The sequence below is a fragment of the Diceros bicornis genome, chromosome 10, assembly GCF_020826845.1.
Source record: "Diceros bicornis minor isolate mBicDic1 chromosome 10, mDicBic1.mat.cur, whole genome shotgun sequence".
NCBI classification, from domain to species: Eukaryota; Metazoa; Chordata; class Mammalia; order Perissodactyla; family Rhinocerotidae; genus Diceros; species Diceros bicornis.
The window spans coordinates 66,078,457-66,099,957 of record NC_080749.1 but is presented as its reverse complement, the minus strand read 5'-3'; the positions used below and the strand labels follow the sequence as shown (position 1 = coordinate 66,099,957).

The 21,501-nt window shown below is 36.8% G+C and overlaps 1 protein-coding gene across 1 annotated transcript in view; it reads right to left on the bottom strand.

Annotated features, from left to right (window-relative positions):
• Positions 1-548: 548 nt before the first annotated feature.
• FAM171B (family with sequence similarity 171 member B) overlaps positions 549-21,501 on the bottom strand; it is a 64,403-nt gene continuing 43,450 nt past the window's right edge. The window contains exons 3-8 of the mRNA XM_058549386.1: positions 20,783-20,875; positions 17,572-17,730; positions 13,917-14,087; positions 10,624-10,740; positions 5,402-5,525; positions 549-5,157 (exon numbers count right to left, since the gene is read on the bottom strand). Coding sequence (XP_058405369.1) covers positions 3,813-5,157; positions 5,402-5,525; positions 10,624-10,740; positions 13,917-14,087; positions 17,572-17,730; positions 20,783-20,875 — 2,009 coding nt within the window. The 3' untranslated portion in view covers positions 549-3,812. The remainder of the gene's footprint in view (positions 5,158-5,401; positions 5,526-10,623; positions 10,741-13,916; positions 14,088-17,571; positions 17,731-20,782; positions 20,876-21,501) is intronic.

Genomic DNA, 21,501 nt, shown 5'->3' with positions numbered 1-21,501 from the left:
AGTACCCTGTTCATTTACGTTATACAAAATGTCTAAAAACATGGCAGCCAGGATAATGATTCTAAAAGATAGTCTAAAGTCCAAAATACAAACTGCCTGAACTTAAGTATTGTTCAATTAACTGAGCAGAAGGGCTCTTGAAAGAGCTCTGACACTCTAAGTGTAAACAGCCCTTTAGCCTTGGTGTTATCATTTAGTGTTGGGTTTAAAAGCCAAAGAATATTTTTTAAGGGGTGAGGGGATATTCTATTTTGGGAATTGCAATTTATTTTACATTCTATCACATTATCTTAAGAAGTCTTCTCATTGAATGGAAAAGTAATTTGTCTATACTCAGCTTTAATAGTAAAAATGTGAACTTTGGAGAACATGAATTACAAAGAGACATTAAGTTCATTACAAAAATAAAAGGTATTCAAATATACAATGTTTATTTTACTATAGAGAGTGTAATAAGGAAAAAAGTAATAATTGAATATTTATTAGATTAAATGACAATTTAGGGAGGAATGTTTTGTAGCTTACCCAAAATTAAACAACGCATCAAGTATATTTTTAGATTTATTTTATTAGCTTTAATGAACTGTTGAACATTTTACAAATCTTCAGATGGTTACAGTTTTCAGCAGTAAATATAGTAGTAATGGCAATAAATACACTGAAATGTGAGATTCCTCTGATGAAAGAATACAAAGGATAGAAACACTTGGAAACAAGAGGGCAAAATGTCAACTCTAGGTCTGAGATGGAAAATAACACCGCCCAATTCTTTACAATGCTAGTACATGGGGAAATGAGTAACTCGTTCCCTATAAATGAATATGGAACTTTGAGCTTCACCTTTCTGGGAAGTTTTGAGGGACATTATAACCCACAGATCCCTAAAACTAATAAGTATTGATACCAGAGGATTCAAACACACAGAAGTGATCTGAAAATGATTGCCAAAGCAAAGAAGTGCTTTTATTCCTCAACATTTGTGACCTCCGTGGTATACTGTGTATTACAAAAGGGCGTAATCCCTATACAACTGCATAAATGTCATAAAAATGGATTTTATAAAGGCTCATCATAATATGTATTCAAAAATACATACAGCTGTGCTTTAGTAAATGAATCCATCAGTTAATTGAGGGATAATTTTGCTTTTAAGATATATCCAAAGTATATACAAAGGATCCACAAATGTTAACAATTGGTGACCAAAATTCTCTAGGTTCACATTTGCAAAAAACTGTGTTGGTTTTCAATTTAAAAATTTAAGAAAGTTGTGAATATTGTAGGTTTATTATCACTTGGTTAAGAAAAAGTAGATGGCTTCAGCTTTTTAACAGGAAATTTGTGAACTACTCACAAATGAGAAGTTACACATTTTTGATCTTTAGAAAAAATAAATTGCCTATACTTCCCAATTGAGAACAGAATGTGCAGTGTATAAAAAATGTTTTCTTCTGAAACCAAAAACAGTGTTTCTAGAAAAGCCCTTGGGGATACATCTTCTCATTTCCTTTACACAAGAATGAGTAAGTGGTATACCTGAATGGTACATCCTTATACCAACATGTGTATTCCATTACCAAGCTGAGAGAGGAAACATTTTTATCTAAAGGTGGGAAAAATATACACTTAAAATATCGAAGAAGTGCAACACTTTCCTATGTAGCTTCAAACTTCATTCCAACATGAACAATATATCAGTATAAGCCGGATTCAAAAAAGAATTAAGCACACAAAAGAGATAAATGTTACTTGCATGCAAAATTCATTGTTCCAACGTGAAACACTAGGTCTATATTTTTTAATAAAAACTGCACATCTGTTTAATTTGGCTAACAGAAAGAAAATGCACATTTAAGAAAGATGTTATCATATCCTTCTAATAAAGCAAGTCTATTATCAAAGGCACTTCAGCAGAGCCCTAACTCCTTAACCTTTTCCAAGTCATTTTCATTTATGCCACTTCTAATGCATCTTTCTGTACAAGGCCAATAAAAATCCTCCTCTAATTTGGGCCTTATCGATACCCCTGCAAAAAAAAGTAAACCTAGGTATTACCCAAAACATTGATCTCTTCCATGGATTGGGGTGAAATAGAGCAAACTTTTGCCTGGGTCTTTAAGTTCTTTGGGTTAATACAGAAAGGTAGGAATATTATCTGACAAGTTAGATGCTTCAGAAGGGGTTACAGGAAAAAATTGGCTAAAGTCTACTATCTTGGGAAAAAAACTTGTATTTCATTGTCTATCCATCTATAATTTGATTATAAAGTTAATGTGGCTAATTTTGGTTTTTTTAACTTTTTGTGTGCCTTGGGTCTCTATGTTGCTCCCATGTTGATTAGCAGGGATGAGAAATAAAGCAATTTAGTTTCATTTTTTTCCCCCAAGGGAAAAGGGAAGCTGCTTCAGACATTTGCCTTCATGGAAATTTTAAGAAAAATAGGATGAGTTGATTTTAACTAACAAAGAGCTTTATTTTTAGGACATATGAATGATAATTCAGAGCTGAAGACATTTATAATTAAAAACAGTTGTTGAATGTATTCACACTGAATTCTTTGCTACGATAAAAAGAATATGGATATGTCACTGCCAAAACTGGAGAAAAAATGTTGCAAAAGCTCTGAGCGATAAGCGAAACTTTTACTTTTCCCATGAATTTGAAATTGTTTTTCTCAAACATCTTTTATGAATATCAACAACAACAAAAAATGTAGATATATACCTAGTATCCTGAAGGTATTTTTGCGTCTCAGGGAAGTGGCATTTCTTTTTCTGCTCATTGACATTTCAGAAAAAATTGAAATGTTTATTTCCTTTAGTTCCACATATTTGGTTAATTTTTTGGTGTTCATAAGAAATTCAATTCATTGATTTTTTTAATCAAGTTTAACAGTGTTTAAGTGACTGAATTTTTTTTTGGAATAGAAGAAATATCTTAAAACTGATTTTAGTCTACATGTATCAGTGAGTCTTAAACTAAAAATATGGGTTTTTTTCAGATTGGTAAAAAGTTTTTCTTGACAGCTAAGCTCACTACACTTTTTTTTGGGGGGGTGGAGAAATTTAAAACAAAAATTCAGTATCAGAGCATTTGTTTCTCAGATTTATAAATAACAAATTAACACCTTATCATTTATTCTGTGAAGTTATATCCAAAAACAATCAAAGAGCTGGTGTTTCCCTCTCTAACAACCAAGTAGCTTCTTGCCCATCTTAAACGAGTATGGGATTTACTTTTGAGTTGATACAATACACATGCTGTTTATTGCAAAAAAGAAAATGTTGTCTGGCCTTTAAACTCTAGAACAATATCAATCCAGAACATTATCAAGTTATTTTCAAATATAGGCAACAGAGAACATAATAGGAACATTTCACAAGAAGATGATGCCTGAAGAATACAGTTTCATTTCTAAATGTTTCACAGGGGTAGTCATCAAAGCAGAGGCAACACTTTTGGAAGCAACTTTTAGGAGAACACGTTTCACTGTTATTCTCAAGAGAGTCAGGGCTAAATTGGCTGAGTGAGCAACATTTTCAGGTAACCAACATCTTGAAGCTATTTCACATTTTTAACTCTTGGACACTTCAAATTCATCACCCAAAAATAAATGAAAAGAATAGGCCAGAAAAGCATCCCTTGGTATCTTTCGCTCATTACTAACTTACCATTTTACTATTTACTCTGCTTGAGACATGTCCAGGGACCATGAGATTGCTCAGTCTCAACTTCTTAAGTTCATACCGCAATTTACAAGAAGAAGCAAGAATAAACAGCACGAGACAGCAGAGACACAACCACCCTTGGTGTTAATTTATGGGAATCAGTGGGCGTTCCTCTCGCTTCTTCCAGATATTAGTCTTGCTATCTCTTTTGGCTAGTGGTGGTCTGCCTCTTTTTTTAGTGGGGGATGTATTGGCTTCAAAATCTTCAACAGTGCTTTTTCTTCCTGGGGACTCTTCCCCAGGGTGCTCCAGAATAGCTCCGCTCCCTCCATCTAGGATGTGCCTTAAAGCTGGGTCCTCAGGGGAGCAGACAGTGGTTCCACTCTCACTACTGCTCAGGTCTAAATCTTCTAAGTAAAGGATCTTAGGCTGATGCATGCTTTTGATGAACGTTTTCTCCCTCTCGAGTTTTCTACTTGACTGATGCTCATTCATGTCCACCCCAGAGTCCAGACTCGTGTCATTGCTCTGGGTTCTCTTGCCCTTTTTCAGGTCTATAAAGGAATGCCTCACTTGCGCGACTGGCTTTCCATCAAGAGACACAAACCAGGCTCTGGGATGGGGGGAGGGCTTTCCTTTGGACAGCTCTAGGAGGGTCTGTTCTGAAATTCCTTGAAGCTCTGATGAAAAAGGAGTCATCACAACAGCTTCATTTAGTGTTCCAGGAACAGAGACAGATTCTAGTAAGCTGTTCGAATACCGGCTCCAATCCGAAGTTTGGGATGGCAAGCTCTGTTGACCTTCGAGGGGGATATTCTCTTCCCTGGCATCTGGGGGCTGTACGTGAGAATGCATTGGCATTTTGGGCAATGTCTGTGTAAAGTTCTCTCTATTTACTGGTTCCATCAATTGGCCATAGACTAACTGTCCCTTTCTTGGCAAAGTAGCTGACTTAGCAGTATGCAACTGCTCTGGGGTGGAGAAAAGGTCAGATGTTTGAAGGATAGCAATGGGCTGGCTGTAGATATGCATAAGCTGTTCAGGAATGTGGGAACGCCCATACACCTCTTCACTACCTGTGAGATACCTCTTTTCCTCTTGAGCATCACCTAGAGATGAAGATAGATTGTTGTTAATATGTTTAGGTTGTCTGGACCCTACATTGGGCTCCAAAGACTGTGCTGGGTTTCTCGAGTAATTATTTTGATTGACTGACAGAAATGAAACATCTTCATTGTAGATTTTAAAATTGTCCCGAGTTTTTACCATGGAAACTCTTTCTTCTGCTTCTGCCTTTGATGGTTCCTTTTTCTGAGGGCTGTATGAGGAGTTTTTGGCATTGAATAACTGTGACTTGTCTTCAGCTTTTAATGCAACTTTGACTGAACTAATGTGATTTATGTGTGTTGTTGAAGTTGTCTGGTCTCTCTTGAGGACCTCAAGTTTAGTGATATTTCTCTCTCTTTTCTGTGGAGTACCACATTTATCCCTAGAGTAGAAGAGAAGGCAAAAAATGTTTAAAACTTATGATCTAGAAGGTTCATTTTAAAAAATCATCCCATGATATGTACATAATATATGTAATGCTACTGTTAGACTATATCCATTTTTACTTTAATCTCCATGTCAAACAATTGATTTCTACAAATAAACTCTGTAATACACAGAACATACTGATGATACCATAATTTGAGTTTTCTGTGTTTATACACATTGATTAATATTGTTCTTACCTGCAATAACAAAGAAGTACAGCAAAAAATCCAATGACAATGACTACTGTTCCTCCTAATATGGCTGTAAGAAACACTGTGTGGTAGGCAGTTATGTCCTTTGAATCTCCATTTATACCTGAACCTAAATGGTTCGATATAAACAAAGAGAAAACATATTATTTTAGATCAAATTTTTAACTATGTCCTATCCTAGATGAGGCAGATTAAATATGCGTACACACTTCTGGTTGCTCCTCTCCCATGGAAGCCTTCCCTGTGGGTGGAATATACTTTCCCCACCCCTTGGGTTTGATCGACTGACTTGCTCTGCCCAGTGAAATGTGAGCACCTTAAATGAGGTTGCATGCTACGGCCCACCCCTCTTGCTAAGGCCCTCTAATATGCGAATAGTATTTCCTAGAGAGTTGATATTCCTTCAGCCTAGGTTCCGGAATGACAAAAATGTTGAACTGAACCAAGCCAAGCCCAACAGTCATGAAATGTAAGCAACAAATAAACGTTTTCTATTGCTAGCCACTGAGAGAGCAGGTTTGTTTGTTACTGCAGCAACGGCTGTTACAGAAATTGGTACCTAGATGCTGAAATGCTGCTATAACAAAAAACTAAAATACATGACACTGGCTTCCAGGCCAGGCAGTGAGCAGTGAGGAAACTGGTTCAGGAGGCAGTAAAATGGTGACCCAACTTAGTTGATAGAAAAATATTTGGTGGAATAAACTGGGAGAAAATATTTCTAATTAATTTGAGCTTTGTGCAAAGAGATTCTGAGATAGAATGTTGGTAGTGAGTGTTGATTGTTATTAGCTGCATTTGATTTAAAAAGAAATTTTAAAGATAAATTCAAAAAAATAATTTGCCAAAGTAAGGAGGGATGAACACACTAGAGAGAATCCAACAATTCCGGGACTCGAAGGATTAAAAGTTGCAACTCTTTCACCCTGGGCTCCAGAATAAGAAGGCGCCAGGATCCCAGTAAGCTAAGCCCTGTAGAGGCACAGCTGACCCACTCTCCTCCTTTATGAGACCACATATATACAACGCTGTTGTAATAACCTTAACCACAGTAAAAGTGGACTAACACACTGGGATGATCAGTGTAAGCTATTAAGATTCTGTGTAAAAATAAATGCAACTAACCTAGAAGTAACCTATTTCAATATCACTAAGACTTCATTTTGTCCAAAAATGTATATAACAAGTCTACTGATCAGTATCAACTAGATTCTAATATGTACTCAGGGTGATAAGGCGATGAGAGTGGTGAGACAACTGGTTTTTTGGTCATCTCTACCAGGAGAGAATGTCCAGAATGAGGCTTTCAACCAAGGACACTGGAAAACACTGAGGCTCACGAGGCCTTTAGATCCTTTAACGTCTGCATCATCTGAATTGATAAAAGTAATAATAATAGTAATATCAAAGGATTTGGAGAAGCAGCATTGCGGTTATGCATACAGACTTCGGAGCCAGAAGGCCTGAACTAGAATCCTGGCCTCCCCATTTATTTCTATATGGTCTCAAGCAAGTTTCACTTCCTTGTGCCTCGGTTCATATCTGTCATGCCTCCCCCATGTGGGTTGTTATGAGGATTAAGTGAGTTAACACTTATAAAAACCCAGAACAGTGCTTATCAGCACATGACAAGCACTCAGTGAGTGTTAGCTATGCTACACCGTTATTGTTGTTAAAGCAAACCTCAAGGTTATATAAGAACAGGCAGTCCTTTAAAAAATGAATTAAAAAAAAAAAAAGAATAGGCACTCCAGTACTGGCCACACTTTCCTATACGGTAACAAATAATAAAGTGTTTATCATATCTAAACCAAGTACAGCACTGCATGATAAGAAATTTCTTCAAACAAAAAAGAAATAAGAGTAACAATTCTATCTGCAGATTCTTATTCAGGATACAGAGCTGCAACAGAGAAAAGTTTGATTATAACTGGGTGAAATTCAACTTCTGCACCTGAGAGTATAAGAATACACGTTTCCACAATAGAGTAATGCGAACAATTTTCACTCCACAGGATTCCCACACAACTCACTTTTGGAAGTATGAGGCTGATACTGTTGGGTCTGTCCCAAATATTATATGTATGACAATAGCAAGCAAGTATGCATCTGCATGTGTGTTTGTGTGCGTGTGTTTGTGTACATGCCTAAAAGGGGTTAGAAAGGTAGAAATTACAATATATTTTAATTCAAATATATTTGAAAATGCATATTTAAAAATATATTAATAAGCATTTGTTTATTAAGCTCTACTCAGCTCCCACTTGCCTACAGCAATCTATGAAAAACTATTTGATTTTAATCTCTTGCACTTAATATTTTTTTCAAGCAATTTTAGAATTCTATTTAAGATTTATTTTAAAAAATAGCTTTAGGATATTATCAACCAAATTTTAACTAAAGTAGCTCCAGCACACCAGACACTAACTAGCTCATCATAGGACCAACTTTGATTTTATAGTAACACTCACATCCTAAAATGTTTAGGGACATTAGGGATCATCATATCCAACTCCCGCTATTTAGAAACAAGAAAACTAGTACTCAGATGGGTAAGTACCTATTTCAACCTCATCCAGTTAGTTATTGGCAAAGCCAGAGCTACAGTCAAGATACCCATATTTATAGTGCAGCGTTCCTTTGACAGTGATATGCTTGCAGAACAAATTTTTCAGAAGCATCACTAGAAGGTATCTAATTCAAACTAAATAAGGAATTCCACACTTCTATTTTAAGTTCTCTAATTCACACAGAATCTTTTCCAACATATAGGCTAAAACAAAACTTCCACCTATTTTAGAAAATTATATCAGTTTTCATAATTCATAGTCATCTTATGTAAACTGGTTGTTTCACATATAATTTTTGGTGGAAAGTACACTTCTCTCTAGAACTCAATTGCTCCTTAGGTTATTTTTATTAGAAATGAAATAACTTGGATTTAGTTGAGTTGAAGTATTAAGTTAAATATTACTTGTTCTTTTTTATCAATATTTCATTATAGTTGCAAACCTAGAATGGGAAAAAGTCAGACAGCTGGCAAGCCTGCATGATATTTTGAATCATGAAGAACAAAAGTAACCACCCTCTGGTTTCTGAATAAATAATCTCGTAAGCACTAAGTTCAAACAGAAATAGAGAGAACATCCCTCTTGATCATAATGGTTAATGGCTCATATTTCTTCTATTGGAGTACTAAATTTTGGCTTCACTGGAAAAGAGTCTTGTTACCTTGCATGGTTCAAAATTCAAAAGTTGTCAATGTAAAATGAAAATATAAATCAAACTATTAAAAAAGGAACTTTTTCAGAAACTCTGAGAGCCTTCAAATTATTAACAGATCGCCATGATAGAATACTGTAGAAGAGAAACATTCGTAAAATGGCACCCACATCCTTGATCAGGGTGTGCACTGGGACTACTCCTGACCGGCATGAAATGGCCAGGTCACAGCTGTCTCTCAGCTGGGAGCCAAGACACGGGATCAACCAAAAGAATGCTCTCCGACACATGATTAAAGATGAAGGAATGACCCATGCATTCAACTTTCACACTCTCTCAAAACTTCACTAAAATGATGCTGCAAGTTTAGCTTTGCTTTGTTTTTGTAAATGTACAAACCTAGGGATTAAAAGAGAATAAGATGAGAGAAAGGGCAACAACATGCTGAAGGCGGGAAAGCTGACTCAGCAAAGCTGGCAGCAGGAAAAGCCAAGAAGCAACTCAATCTACACCAGCGGACACCGGAAAGCCCCAGAAAGTGGCAGCAGGCCCACGGTGCAACCAGTCTACGCTACAGTAGGTTACAAGATTTCCCTTTTTTTAAGAAGATTTAATGGATAAAAAATGCAACGTTTGAGAATTTTGAGAGATTTACACAATTCAAGATGAACGCAGGATTTCCTTGGGTACAAATTATATAGATATGGGCCGGCCCCGTGGCTTAGCGGTTAAGCGCGCGCGCTCCGCTATTGGCGGCCTGGGTCTGGATCCCGGGCGCGCACCGACGCACCGCTTCTCTGGCCATGCTGAGGCCGCGTCCCACATACAGCAACTAGAAGGATGTGCAGCTATGACATACAACTATCTACTGGGGCTTTCGGGGAAAATTAAATAAATTTAAAAAAATTAAAAAAAAAAATTATATAGATAATTTGATACCATGTTAAATCAAGAAAAAATGAAATACTCATTTCTCCTAGAATATGAATAGATCATTCTTGGTGGACAAATCTCGGTTTTTGTCCCCCTTCTGTTCATATGTCAGGCCAATCTTCATTTGGGGTATCCTTGTCTTATTTGGAAACAGTCTGGGGACACTATTATTCAATAGCCCTTCTTCATTCCCACCCCCACCCCCACCAACGAGTGTGCTCATGTCCAAAGTCTGGGCCAACCAGATTCTTCACCCCTAGAATGATCAGGACCAGTGTGAGGAAAAGACTGCAGAGGGTCGGAGTCAGCTACCACTTAGCAGCAATCTTGCAAAGACAGTCAAGTAGGCCTACTAACTGGGCCCTCTGGTATTCCTGCCTTTTAGAATCTGGTTCTTCACTCTTCCCTGGGATCCTGCAAACTCCATATATCCTAATACACTTTTTTGTGTGCGTGTGAGGAAGATCGGCCCTGAGCTAACATCTGCCAATCCTCCTCTTTTTTTGGCTGAGGAAGACTGGCCCTGGGCTAACGTTCATGCCCATCTTCCTCTACTTTATATGGGATGCCACCACAGCATGGCTTGACAAGCAGTGCGTCGTGCGCGCCAGGGATCTGAACCAGCAAACCCCGGGCCGCTGCAGTGGAGTGCACGCACTTAACCGCTTGAGCCACTGGGCCGGCCCCCTAATACATTTTTTTTTAATTATCCAAAATCTGTTCCTGTTGTTTTCAACCAAAAGCTCTAACTGATTTGGGTAGAATTTATTCATGAAAAGTAAACAAAGAAAAGAAAATACTTGATTTGAACAAATTTCATACTTCACAGATTCATCAGACACTATAGCTATAAAAGACTTTAGAGTTCACGGCACTTTATTTGTTTCATATGTTTAAGAAAAGATTAAGCTGGGATCAAGAGACTAGAAGCTTTTTCCAGTGTCCTACAGTAGGTAATGGCAATGCTAAGAATAAAATCAAGATGTGCTGATATCAATTCCAGTATGACTATTTGGATTTTTTTTTAATTACTTTGTATCATTTTACAATACCTCTAGTTCCTGGAAGTGGAGCTGCTATCCAGTAGCCCAAATGCGGTGCGTCATATGTCCAAATTAAATGATTGTTATAATCCTTGACTATTCCCTGGCCATGATTTACCCAAGCACCTAAAAAGGAAGTCAAGTAAAAAATACCAATCAGTTAGTTCATATATCTTTAATGCTGATAGGAGTTTGCTAAAGTCATGTATAGAATACTTTGCAGGACTTTTTCAAAGATTATGAAAACTGTGGCAATATATTATCATTGGCTAATATATATATTATAGAATAATATAGTACATATTATAATAATATATAAAATAGAATAATTTGAATGATTTGTTATGACTAAAGGAAATAAAATCATTACAAATGAGGATATAGGCATATTTAGGGAAATCATGACTCTCCAAATAACGTTTAAATTGCATATATTGAGACAGGTCTTAAGGACGTGCATAGTGAAATCCAAATTTATTAATAGGTGGTTACTTGTCATCTGTTCTGGGATTCTGATTAAACACTTATAGGGTATGTTTCATGGCCTTATTAATTTTTTTAATTAAATACTCTTTTGTTCTAGTACCATTGGCCTAGCTCTTTTGGAACTAAATTTTTAAAAATTTTAAAAATATTTTCTGATGCAATAAAATGCCATCCACAGGAAAAAGAATTCAGTAAAACCCACACCTTTTCTAAAGTTCGGCATAACAAAGCTATTTATAAGTTTGGTGTGTATTTGTATTTGGTTTATTGACTCACTGTAATGACGTTATCTACAACATGTAAAACAGTGTTTTAATAAGGTAGACAAACTTGAAAGGATGAGAATGAGTCAACCTATGCTTCTTAAACAGTCACATTAAAATTAAGCATTACACATGTGATAAATCAATATAAAAATTTTGTCACTGGAAGATACATTAGAGACAAAGGCCTTTGTCAAGAGGAACAATCAGAAATCAGGACTCAAACAAAGTAGATATTCTTCTTTAAAGAGTTTTAAAACAACTCTCTCATTCAACAAACTAGGATATTGAGGCCCGAATAAGTTAAGTGATTTGTTCAAAATAACAATCCTGGCAAATGGACTAGAATCCAAGTTTTAGGCTCTTAATCCAATGATTTACAATAGTATGCTACTGTGATCTTATGATTCATAATAAGAAATACATATTTGGTCTTCGTCCCCAGTCCTGGCACAGAGCTCCTAAAACCCTTGGAATTCCGACATGACAAGATCCATACAGGTGGAAAGAGTATCTTTTGTTGTGCTTTCAACCACACCTGAGTTTATGTTAATCACGAAGTGATTTTTGGAAAGTCCCTATGGATAGGGACTGGTTGCCGGGGGAACCAACCACGTGATTAGTGGTTGGAGCTTTCAGCCCCACCCCATACACACCTCCAGAGAGGGGAGAGGGGCTGGAGATTGAGTTCAATCACCAATGGTCAATGATTTAATCAATCATGCCTACAGAATGAAGCCGCCATAAAAATCCCTGAACTACAGGGTTGAGAGAGCAGAGCTGGTGAACAGCGGAGGTGCCGGGAGGGTGAAGCACCCAGAGGAGAGAGCCTGGAAGCTCTGTGCCCCTTCCCCCCCTTGCCCTATGCATGTTTTCCATCTGGCCATTACCAAGTGGTACCCTTTTATAATAAACTGGTAATCTAGTAAGTAAACTGTTTTTGCAAATTATCAAACTTGAGGAGGCGGGTCATGAACCTCCAATTTATAGCCAGTCAGTCAGAAGCACAGATGACAAATCAGACTTGCAATTTGCCTCTGGGGAGTGTCTTATGGGACTGAGTCCTTAACCTGTGGGATCTGATGCTAACTCGTGGTAGATAGTGTCTGAATTGAATGGAATTTTAGGACACCCAGCTGGTGTTGGAGAACTGCTTGGTGCAGGAAAACACTCCCACATTTGGTGACCAGAAGTGAAGTAACGAGCTAGAATAGAGCGTTGAGAGAAGAGTTTTTCCCTTACAATTACCATTGTTATTGATATAGTTTCCACTCTTCCTTAAAAACATGGATATACTATTGCTTACCTTCTACAGTGAACATTTGATTTTTTTTTTTTTTTCTTTTGCCTATCTACCCTTCTAGTTACAGTGAAATCTCTTTCCAAATTTCCTTGGAGAATCGACTGGTCCCTATTCTCAGTCAACATGATTAGTTTGGGGCTCCATACCCAGCCCCAACATGTGACTTATGCCTAAATAAATCTGTGCATTCTGCTTGTAGGCCACAAAGATGGGTTCCGAGATGGGGCACGGAAACTCCATACTACAACTGCAGTGAATCCAAGGGCTTGTGCAATAGCTACTAGGAAAACAATCTCTCTTTCCATTGGACTTCAAGTCCATTGGACTCTCTTTCCACTGGACTTCAACCTAGGTATAAAGTTAGAGCATCTACAGCCTTCTTGCCACTCTGAAGAGAAATCCTACCCCAGAAAGGTGTTAACATAGAGTAAAGAGATGAGAGAGGAGGAGAGAGATCAAGTCCCGTGAAATGGTCCTGGCTCTGTGTCATGACTCACCAAGATAGTTCTAGCCCTGGGCTTTTCAGGTGTGAGCTGATCACATCCTTTTCTTTGTTTTTTTGTAACTTTCCTACCTTATTTACATGGAAACACAGAAACAAAATGAGGGGACACAAAGGAGGAAAAAGTGCTTCCAGCTGCTATTCAGGAGGCTAAACTCAGGGAACAAAATTGGTTCCTAAGTTTTTTTTTTGGAAAATAATCACTTTCAATCTCTTAATAACACAATATTATTTATTTTCATGAAATTAGCATACATTTCTCAAATGCTTTAACCAAGCTTTTAGATATAAGTTCATATTGCCTATCAAAACAAAAACAACCCATAAAAGTAGAAATAACTTAAAAAATAAACTTTATTTCTGCTCAAAATGTTAGGGGATATAAAAAAGGCATGGGAATGTGAGTAAATAATGCTATTTTTAAATAGAATATATTGGCATCATTTTCCCCACAGTTGTAATATATTAATCAAAGTGGGACCAATTTTGGTTGTTAAAATTCTAACATTACTAATTTAGCGCTCTACTAAAGGTAAAACATTCAAATATAAATGATATATTTTAATATGTTTTAAATAATAAAGATATTAAGTTAAATTTTAATATTATCACGTATTAAAAATATAGACGTTTTATTCGTCAATTATACCTTAATAAAGCTGAATTTTTTTAAATAAAAATAACATAGAAAGATATTTCTAAGATAAAACATTCAAATATTCAGAATATTTTCTCCTAGCTCACATACCTGTGTTCATATCAAATGTCCAGGCAGGGATGTGATCCCCTACCCTTACATCATCTGTATGTAGAAGCGGGAGAGAAACTTGAATAGAGCCATCCACTTTTAATTCTTTTCCTCCAGAATATATTTTCACACATATTGCAGCAAGTGGAGTCAATTCAATGCTTTCAAAACCTAAAAAAGAAGACAGTTTCATTAAAATCACACATAAAATACAGATTGTAGTTACATATTAGTAACAAATTAAGATGGGCCTAAAATATCTAGTTCCTCTATTTCACCTAGAGTTGTCCATTTTAATATCATATAGATACTAGATCTTCATTAAGGATTTTTAAAATATAATTTTAAAATATATCAAATAAATATAAGCTATACTTATGTAACATTATAATATGACAATACGAGCCTAGAGATCTAATTCTCTGAGTCATCAGATTTAAGGTCACTGGAATCTAATTCAATGTTTTTTAAAAACCTACAAAACCAACAACCAAAAAAACATATCTCACTAATAAAAGATCCACCATACCACATCATCAACGCAGATACAGGTCTAAAGCATCTGTCTCTCCTCCTCCCAAGACCATCTGTTTCAAGTACTAGAACCAAGAGACTCAGCTGTACTCCTTAACAGTTACCTTAGGTAAAAAGCATTCTATTCGAAATGCAATGTTTATAGACAGGTTTGACAAACATGAGACAAAATCAGCAATATTGTTAGTTAATAAAAATAATAAGCCTCAATATACATCTGATTAACAATAGGATAATTGAAAGAATATAAACTTAGACTAAATATTAATATTACTTAGTCTTCAAAACTTGAAAAGCAGGGGTACAGGAGATTAATAGAAGAACTGGTTATACTGATTTGCCTATGGTTTTAAAGATGTGGTTATACAATTTATAGCATGCCTTCTTCAATATCAGGAGCTACTTATTTTTTCCTATTACTTAGGGGAAAAAAAACCAAAATGCCTTTCTTTGTTTTGCTTTTGAAATATTAGCAACGCCAAAGTTATAATATACACCAGAATATTTACAATGAATAAAATAATGTGGTTATAGATGATGTTAAAATTATAATATAAATTTTCTACAAATAATTTGATAAATTTAAATTTTCCAAGTAATTTACCAACACAGAAAGAGTTGACTAAAGTATACTTATTAGATATTATTTCCTCTTTGTGGTTAAACTTTTGGATCTTTGGCTTAAAAGCCAGTTTTGTTCATTCAACAAATATTTACAACAGAGCCCTAATGGAAGCACGCACTCATCTTGGCTCCAGAGACACAGTGAGTACGTGATCTCTTACATTGTCTGCAAGATTTTTTTCACAATCCTCATTACTATCAAAAAATCCTTTTTTTCATTTCTTTCCTCATTGTCAGCTTTTCCTCCACTTGAATTAAGTGTATGATAGATACTTTATCAGTGCTTTGAAGAAAATCTGGAAAGGCAATGTAACTGGGTGGTCAGGAAGGCTGCCTCTCTGAGGAGGGGACGTTTGAGCTGTGGCCAAATGATAAGGTGCTATCAACGCAAAGACCTCAGAAGAGCCTTTCAGGCAGAAGGAACAAGTGCAAAGCCCCCAAATCAGAAGTGATCTTGGCATGTGTGAGAAAGAAGGAAGGCTGAAGGGCAAAGAGAGGTGGAAATAGCCTAGGGCCTTGGAGGCCATGGAAGGGAATTCTCATTATCGCTACTATCACATCTGATATTTATCTTCAGTTATCAGACAGGGCAACCACTGGCTTATTGAAAAATTTCAGTTAAATATAAGAGAATTAGTCTTTGAAACTTCCTCAAACACTAATCATAAGATAAGCAAAGTATCACCGTACATATTTTGTGGACTTGTTGCACTGGTAAGTAATCCAACATAAGCACAAATAAAGTATTACGTAATCTGTAAATAATTATAATCTCATATCAAATTATTTAGTAAAGCCAGCCGGCTTTCTGAAGTGACTGCTCTTAACTCCATCCCCCAGTCCTATGCAGTCAGTGGCTTCACATTCTGAATGCAGCTGAAACTGATCGGATCGACACTCCCCATCTGGGATAAGGCCAACTTAAGAAGGAAAAAGAATGGTACAAGGGAAAAAGAGAGACTGAAAGACAACGAGGAGTAAACTTTAATAAAAGATATTTTTATACTCATAGAACTCTAGAACCGTGCAATCCAATACAGTAGCCACATGCAACATGTGCCAATTTAAATCAAGTTCCTCAGTGCACTAGTCATATTTCAAAAGCTCAATAGCCACACGTGGCTAGCGGCTACCATATTGGACAGAGAAAGAACATTCCCATTTGACAGCACTGCTCTAGAACTTTTAAAAGGGGAGCAGCATTCTTAGGACAACAGAAACTTTTAATGAATAATCTCAAAAGTAGGTAGTAGAGGAATGCTGGAGAGCAGAGCATATCATGACCGCTTCCCACTGAATCTAATGAGGCTTGCCCATAAAAACCCTCCAGTGCAACATGAGCTTCATTTGTGATAGTTTTTATTTTGAACATTCTATAACTTACACCTGGAAAATTTTGGCAGGCATCTTAGACGGGCTTCCTCCAGAAGCAGACCCTGAGATAACTCAGGAGGAAGCACCTACCATGAAGGGAGTAGAGGACTAAGAGAGAAGAAAGAAGGAAGCCTACGTAGGATGTATTAATGAGCAGTAGTGTTCTTTATGAGGGCCAAGCTTGCCTCCTGGACCAAGGAATGCCCTCAGGCAGAGTCGCAGGTCTGTGCAGTAGGAAACAGGCTTGTAACAGAAAAGTGAGGGTCATGTGGCTAGGGCACCAATAGCACAGCTATGGCATGTAAAAAAAATACCTATCTAACCAAAACACCTATATGCTTATTACTCTAATTTCTGGCTCTTTCCCAAATGAAATGGACCAAAAATTTGACACAGCTGAAACCATCAAAATTACAGATGGTCTCAGGTGATTTTAAAAACAGTGGGGTTTGTTATGCTGCAACAAGTGGTGAAGCAAGTGTGGATGTACACAGGGAATATGCTGTTTTTTATGGGGGTGATTCATAGGTTAACTGTTAAATAAAATGTAAAATTCCTCCATCCCCTTAACTTTTAAGTCATGACAGCCTTAGTGCCGTTGAAGCTGGAAAATATTTATAAATTTTTACTCATAGAGGATATTAAACATGTTTGAAAAGAAAAATCTCCAATTGCTTACTCCAATCTATAAACTTTTCCACATCTGACAATTATTGTCACTTCTGATCAATTTGTTAAGAATGAATAGGACAAATTATAAAAAGATACGTGTAAACTTCTTTAAATCAAATTTCCATTTTTAAATGTATGTGATTTGCAAAGTTATACAGTAATCATTACTGTTTTCTATATCTTGTTTACTCCCTTTGGATAAAAATATCCTGTAAATTAAATTTTCCATTAATTTGAAATAATGTATGCAGAAGACTCTGGTAATATCTTTCTTTCATTGGATAAAAGGGAATTGCCTATAAACGTTTCAATAACTAGATTTATGTTTCAAAAGTGACATGTATCCTCCGAAGCTTAAATGAATATCAAATATCTAAATAACTTAGTATTTGAGAGATTTATGTACTTTTTCTTAGAAATATGATTATATTATGTAAAAATTAGATAATACCTGATTTATTGAGAGTAATTCCAGTTGTATACAGAAAATTGTCCACTTTCAAAAATTGCTGTAGAACTGTAAGATAGCCTGTAACATTGTTGATGTGATGGTTGTCGGGCAGTTTAATTAAGGCTTTTGAAAACTGAACACTTGGTTGAGATTTGGCATCTGGAAAAAGGAAACCTCATTAACAAATAGACAAAACATGCATACTCAGCACAGCACCACTGGTCAGGACATTGTACTTTAAGGGAAGCAGTTACTATTTCTAAGCATTACTAACATCTCATAAAATTATTATTTTCAATTCAGAACTGAATAAATAAGAAATCTCCCTTTCTTTAGATCACAAAAGGCACCTTTTGGCCTCCTCTGGGCTTAGCTAGTTTAAGACTGGGTGTTCAGTAACTTGCAACAGAAAATGTTTTTGATGATATTCAGCCATTTACATAAATAGGTGGGTTTCTCTATCAGATAACTAAACATGCACTTAAAAGTCTTCCAACTGCCAGGCACTCAATTTACAAATTTCTCACATTAATAACTTTGAATTGACTATTCTCTAAGATAATTCATGGAGAGAGAACTCGGTGACAATATTGATATTTCTGTAATCAACGTATTTTATCCAACAATTCAAAGATCAACTTCTTAAATCATTAAAACTAAAACTTAGTGGAAACATCAGCTTTTGCTTCAGACTTTAAAGTCACTGATAAAGAAAGAAGCAATCAGTTAAATTATTGGGATAAAAAAAGTAGTAGTTTCTAAATAGTTATGACAAGAAATGATAGATAAAATAATGTAAGATAATTCTCAAAATCAGTGTATAGTTTACTTTTTATGTATAAAGCTAGAAAAATAATACCTGCAAAATACATAGTTAAGGGATATAAATAAAAACAACACATTTGTAACATATCATTCTTGTTTGGTTAAGTTGTTTGAGGGTACTATCTGATACCTTCTGATCACTTACAGGTACTATCTACAACTTACTCTTTTAAAATATGTGCCTTAATTATGTTGCAGACCCAAATTTCTTACAACTGAAAACATGTACACTAAGGGAAATGTCTGTCTGAGCTTCCCTAAGGTTTTGTACATTCCTGAAGTTTCCAATTTCTCCTGCTCCTTTTACTACAAATACATTTACCCACAGGCCTAACACATTATTATTTTTGTGTGTGTGAGGAAATAACATCCGTGCTAATCCTCCTCTTTTTGCTGAGGAAGACCGGCTCTGAGCTAACATCTATTGCCCATCCTCCTCCCCTTTTTTTCCCCCTTTTTCTCCCCAAAGCCCCAGGAGATAGTTGTATGTCATAATGGCACATCCTTCTAGTTGCTGTATGTGGGACGCGGCCTCAGCATGGCTGGAGAAGCGATGCATCGGTGCGCGCCCGGGATCCGAACCTGGGCCGCCAGTAGTGGAGTGCACGTACTTAACCTCTGAGCCACGGGGCCAGCCCCTAACACATTTTCACTGTACTAACTGAACAACTCTCTGATCAAATCTTGGAAGAAAAAATATAAACATTTTATGGAAGTTAAGAAGTGAAGATGTGTATTTTCTAACGAAAGAGTTAACATCTTCAGAAACATCCTCCTTTCCTGCTTAGCCTTACCAATGGGTCAACTCTTAGGGAAATGAGGCAGTAAAAGGAAGTGATCAAAGAATTCAAGAGGGCACACAGTGTTCTCACGGAGACGGGCCAAGGCATGGCCAGTACTATCCAGACAAATGAGTGCTCACCATTGCTTGATATAGTGGCAAAGCAATGGCACATGGACATGCTCACATGCATCCATTTCATGTATGCCAACAGAAATCACAATTTGTAATGGGGTTTGAAGAGGCTAGTACGGAGTAGGAATGTGTCAAAACAAATAAATAAAGCACTGAAAAGGAGAACCCGATTTCACTAAGGCCCCAGCAGCATAAAACATAGCCTCTCTCTGTAGTAAACAGTTTCCATGTACTTTTTATACTTCTACACACTACTCCACATCCACCCATCCTGCCATGCACCAGCAAACCCACTGGCTCAAAATTCTGCTAAATGCCTTAGCATTTCAACAGTAAGAGATTCTAGGGGCTGGCCCCATGGCCTAGTGGTTAAGTTGGGCACATTCCACTTCAGCAGCCCAGGTTTGGTTCCAGGGAGCAGACCTACACCACTTGGCGGCACCCATGCTGTGGCAGCGACCCACATACAAAATAGAGGAAGACTGGCACAGACGTTAGCTCATGGGCAATCTTCCTCAGCAAAAAAAAAAGAGTAAGAGATTCTACTGCCTCACTCAGTAAACTGCTCCAAGACTAATCAAGCCCTAGTTTAATTTTTTTCAAAATAACAGTATTCGGTTTTCCTTTTATTACTTTAGGAAAAATAAGATAGCTTCTGAAAACGAAGAGAACTTTCACAAACAATTCTTTTTACCATGACTCTCTTATTGGACTCTACGCGAGGATTTTCTGCCTTTACCAGTCATTCCTATTATGTTTTCGTTCTAAAGAGTAATTCCCCAATACAAAAGAAACAAACAAAAAAGCAAATTGTTTCATTTCAAGAGTTTTTATATAATATGCAGGAGACAAGTCACAAAATGCGGGGGATTCCCTGAGGATTAGTTAAGGAGGTGACTTAAGAATGAAACTCTCATCTTCATGGCTGGTAAAGCAGAGCTGGAGGTCACAGCTTGATTCAGACTCAGAATAAGGCTTCCTATATTCTTCCCCTTGGGATATGCAACTGGGGCAAGTCATGTCCATGGAGCATGATACTTCACCTACCCAGCCTCGGGCCTGTCCCACAGAGGCAGCAAGTTTAATGGCACAGGCAGGAATAGAGGTGACCTGCAAATTAGAGAGCCCCAAAGGTCTGAGTCCTTTTCCCAATTTCACCAACCACTAAAGCCTAATGAAAGATATGATTTAGAAAGAAGTTCAGAAGCTCTCTCCTATATTTCTGAAAGTCAAATGTTCCTATTTGAAGGCTAAAATAGGAAAGGAGAGGATGATTCCTGCCACACAAAAAACCCATACTGTAGTCTGATAGTGAAATAACAATCAGTTCAGATCAACATACAGGCAGTATAATCATCCCTCATCAGTTTACATTTTATAATAAACATTGATCCATTAGGGAAGAAGCACAGTTACATAATATCACTTCAAGCCTTTACCTACTAGCTGAATAAGAAGTGTTGTACTTACCAGATAATTTTCCAGTAATTAAAACAGTGTCTTCAAATAGCCATATATTTGCTTGGCTTTGCGGGAACAGTGACAGTGTAACTGACGAATATACTGTGAAATATAGCACAATTAGAATATTTCATTAAACGTGGGGGAAAACTGGGATAAATATAGTTCTGTTCCAGCAGATCCTAAAAAGTGGGGAAAAAGCTGTGTGATGGGAAAAGTAATTCAAAGCAAAGGAAGAATAAATGTAAAATATGATGGAGGAAAAAGAGGATCAGCATAAAGTGAGAAGAAAAGACTGGGCATCACCATTTATTCTACTAACCTTTTCTATTTCACGCAGTATCTGTACCAAAGTGACTAGTGATGTTTGCTAACTAACCCCAGATATATATGGTCAAGTTAAAAATACTTGAATAACCCTCTGCTATTTTCTCTACATAAATTGTTACTTGTTATTTCCTTCTCATGATTTTTTTAAAAATTTTCTTGGCTCCATGATTCAAGGGTCTTTAAGATAGAAACTACATCCACTCCTCTTTTTTAACTTCCTACATAAGGGTCCAATGCTCTTCTTCACACAGTATGGTTTGCCAAACAGACTCTGAGTTGGCAGAGGAGAAAAGAGTTTAACGCACAGAATGATCCACAGACAACCGTTAGTAGTAACGCAGGACGGATGGGGCTGAACCCGCCTACAAACGTAGGCCCCTGAAACAACTGGTGAGATG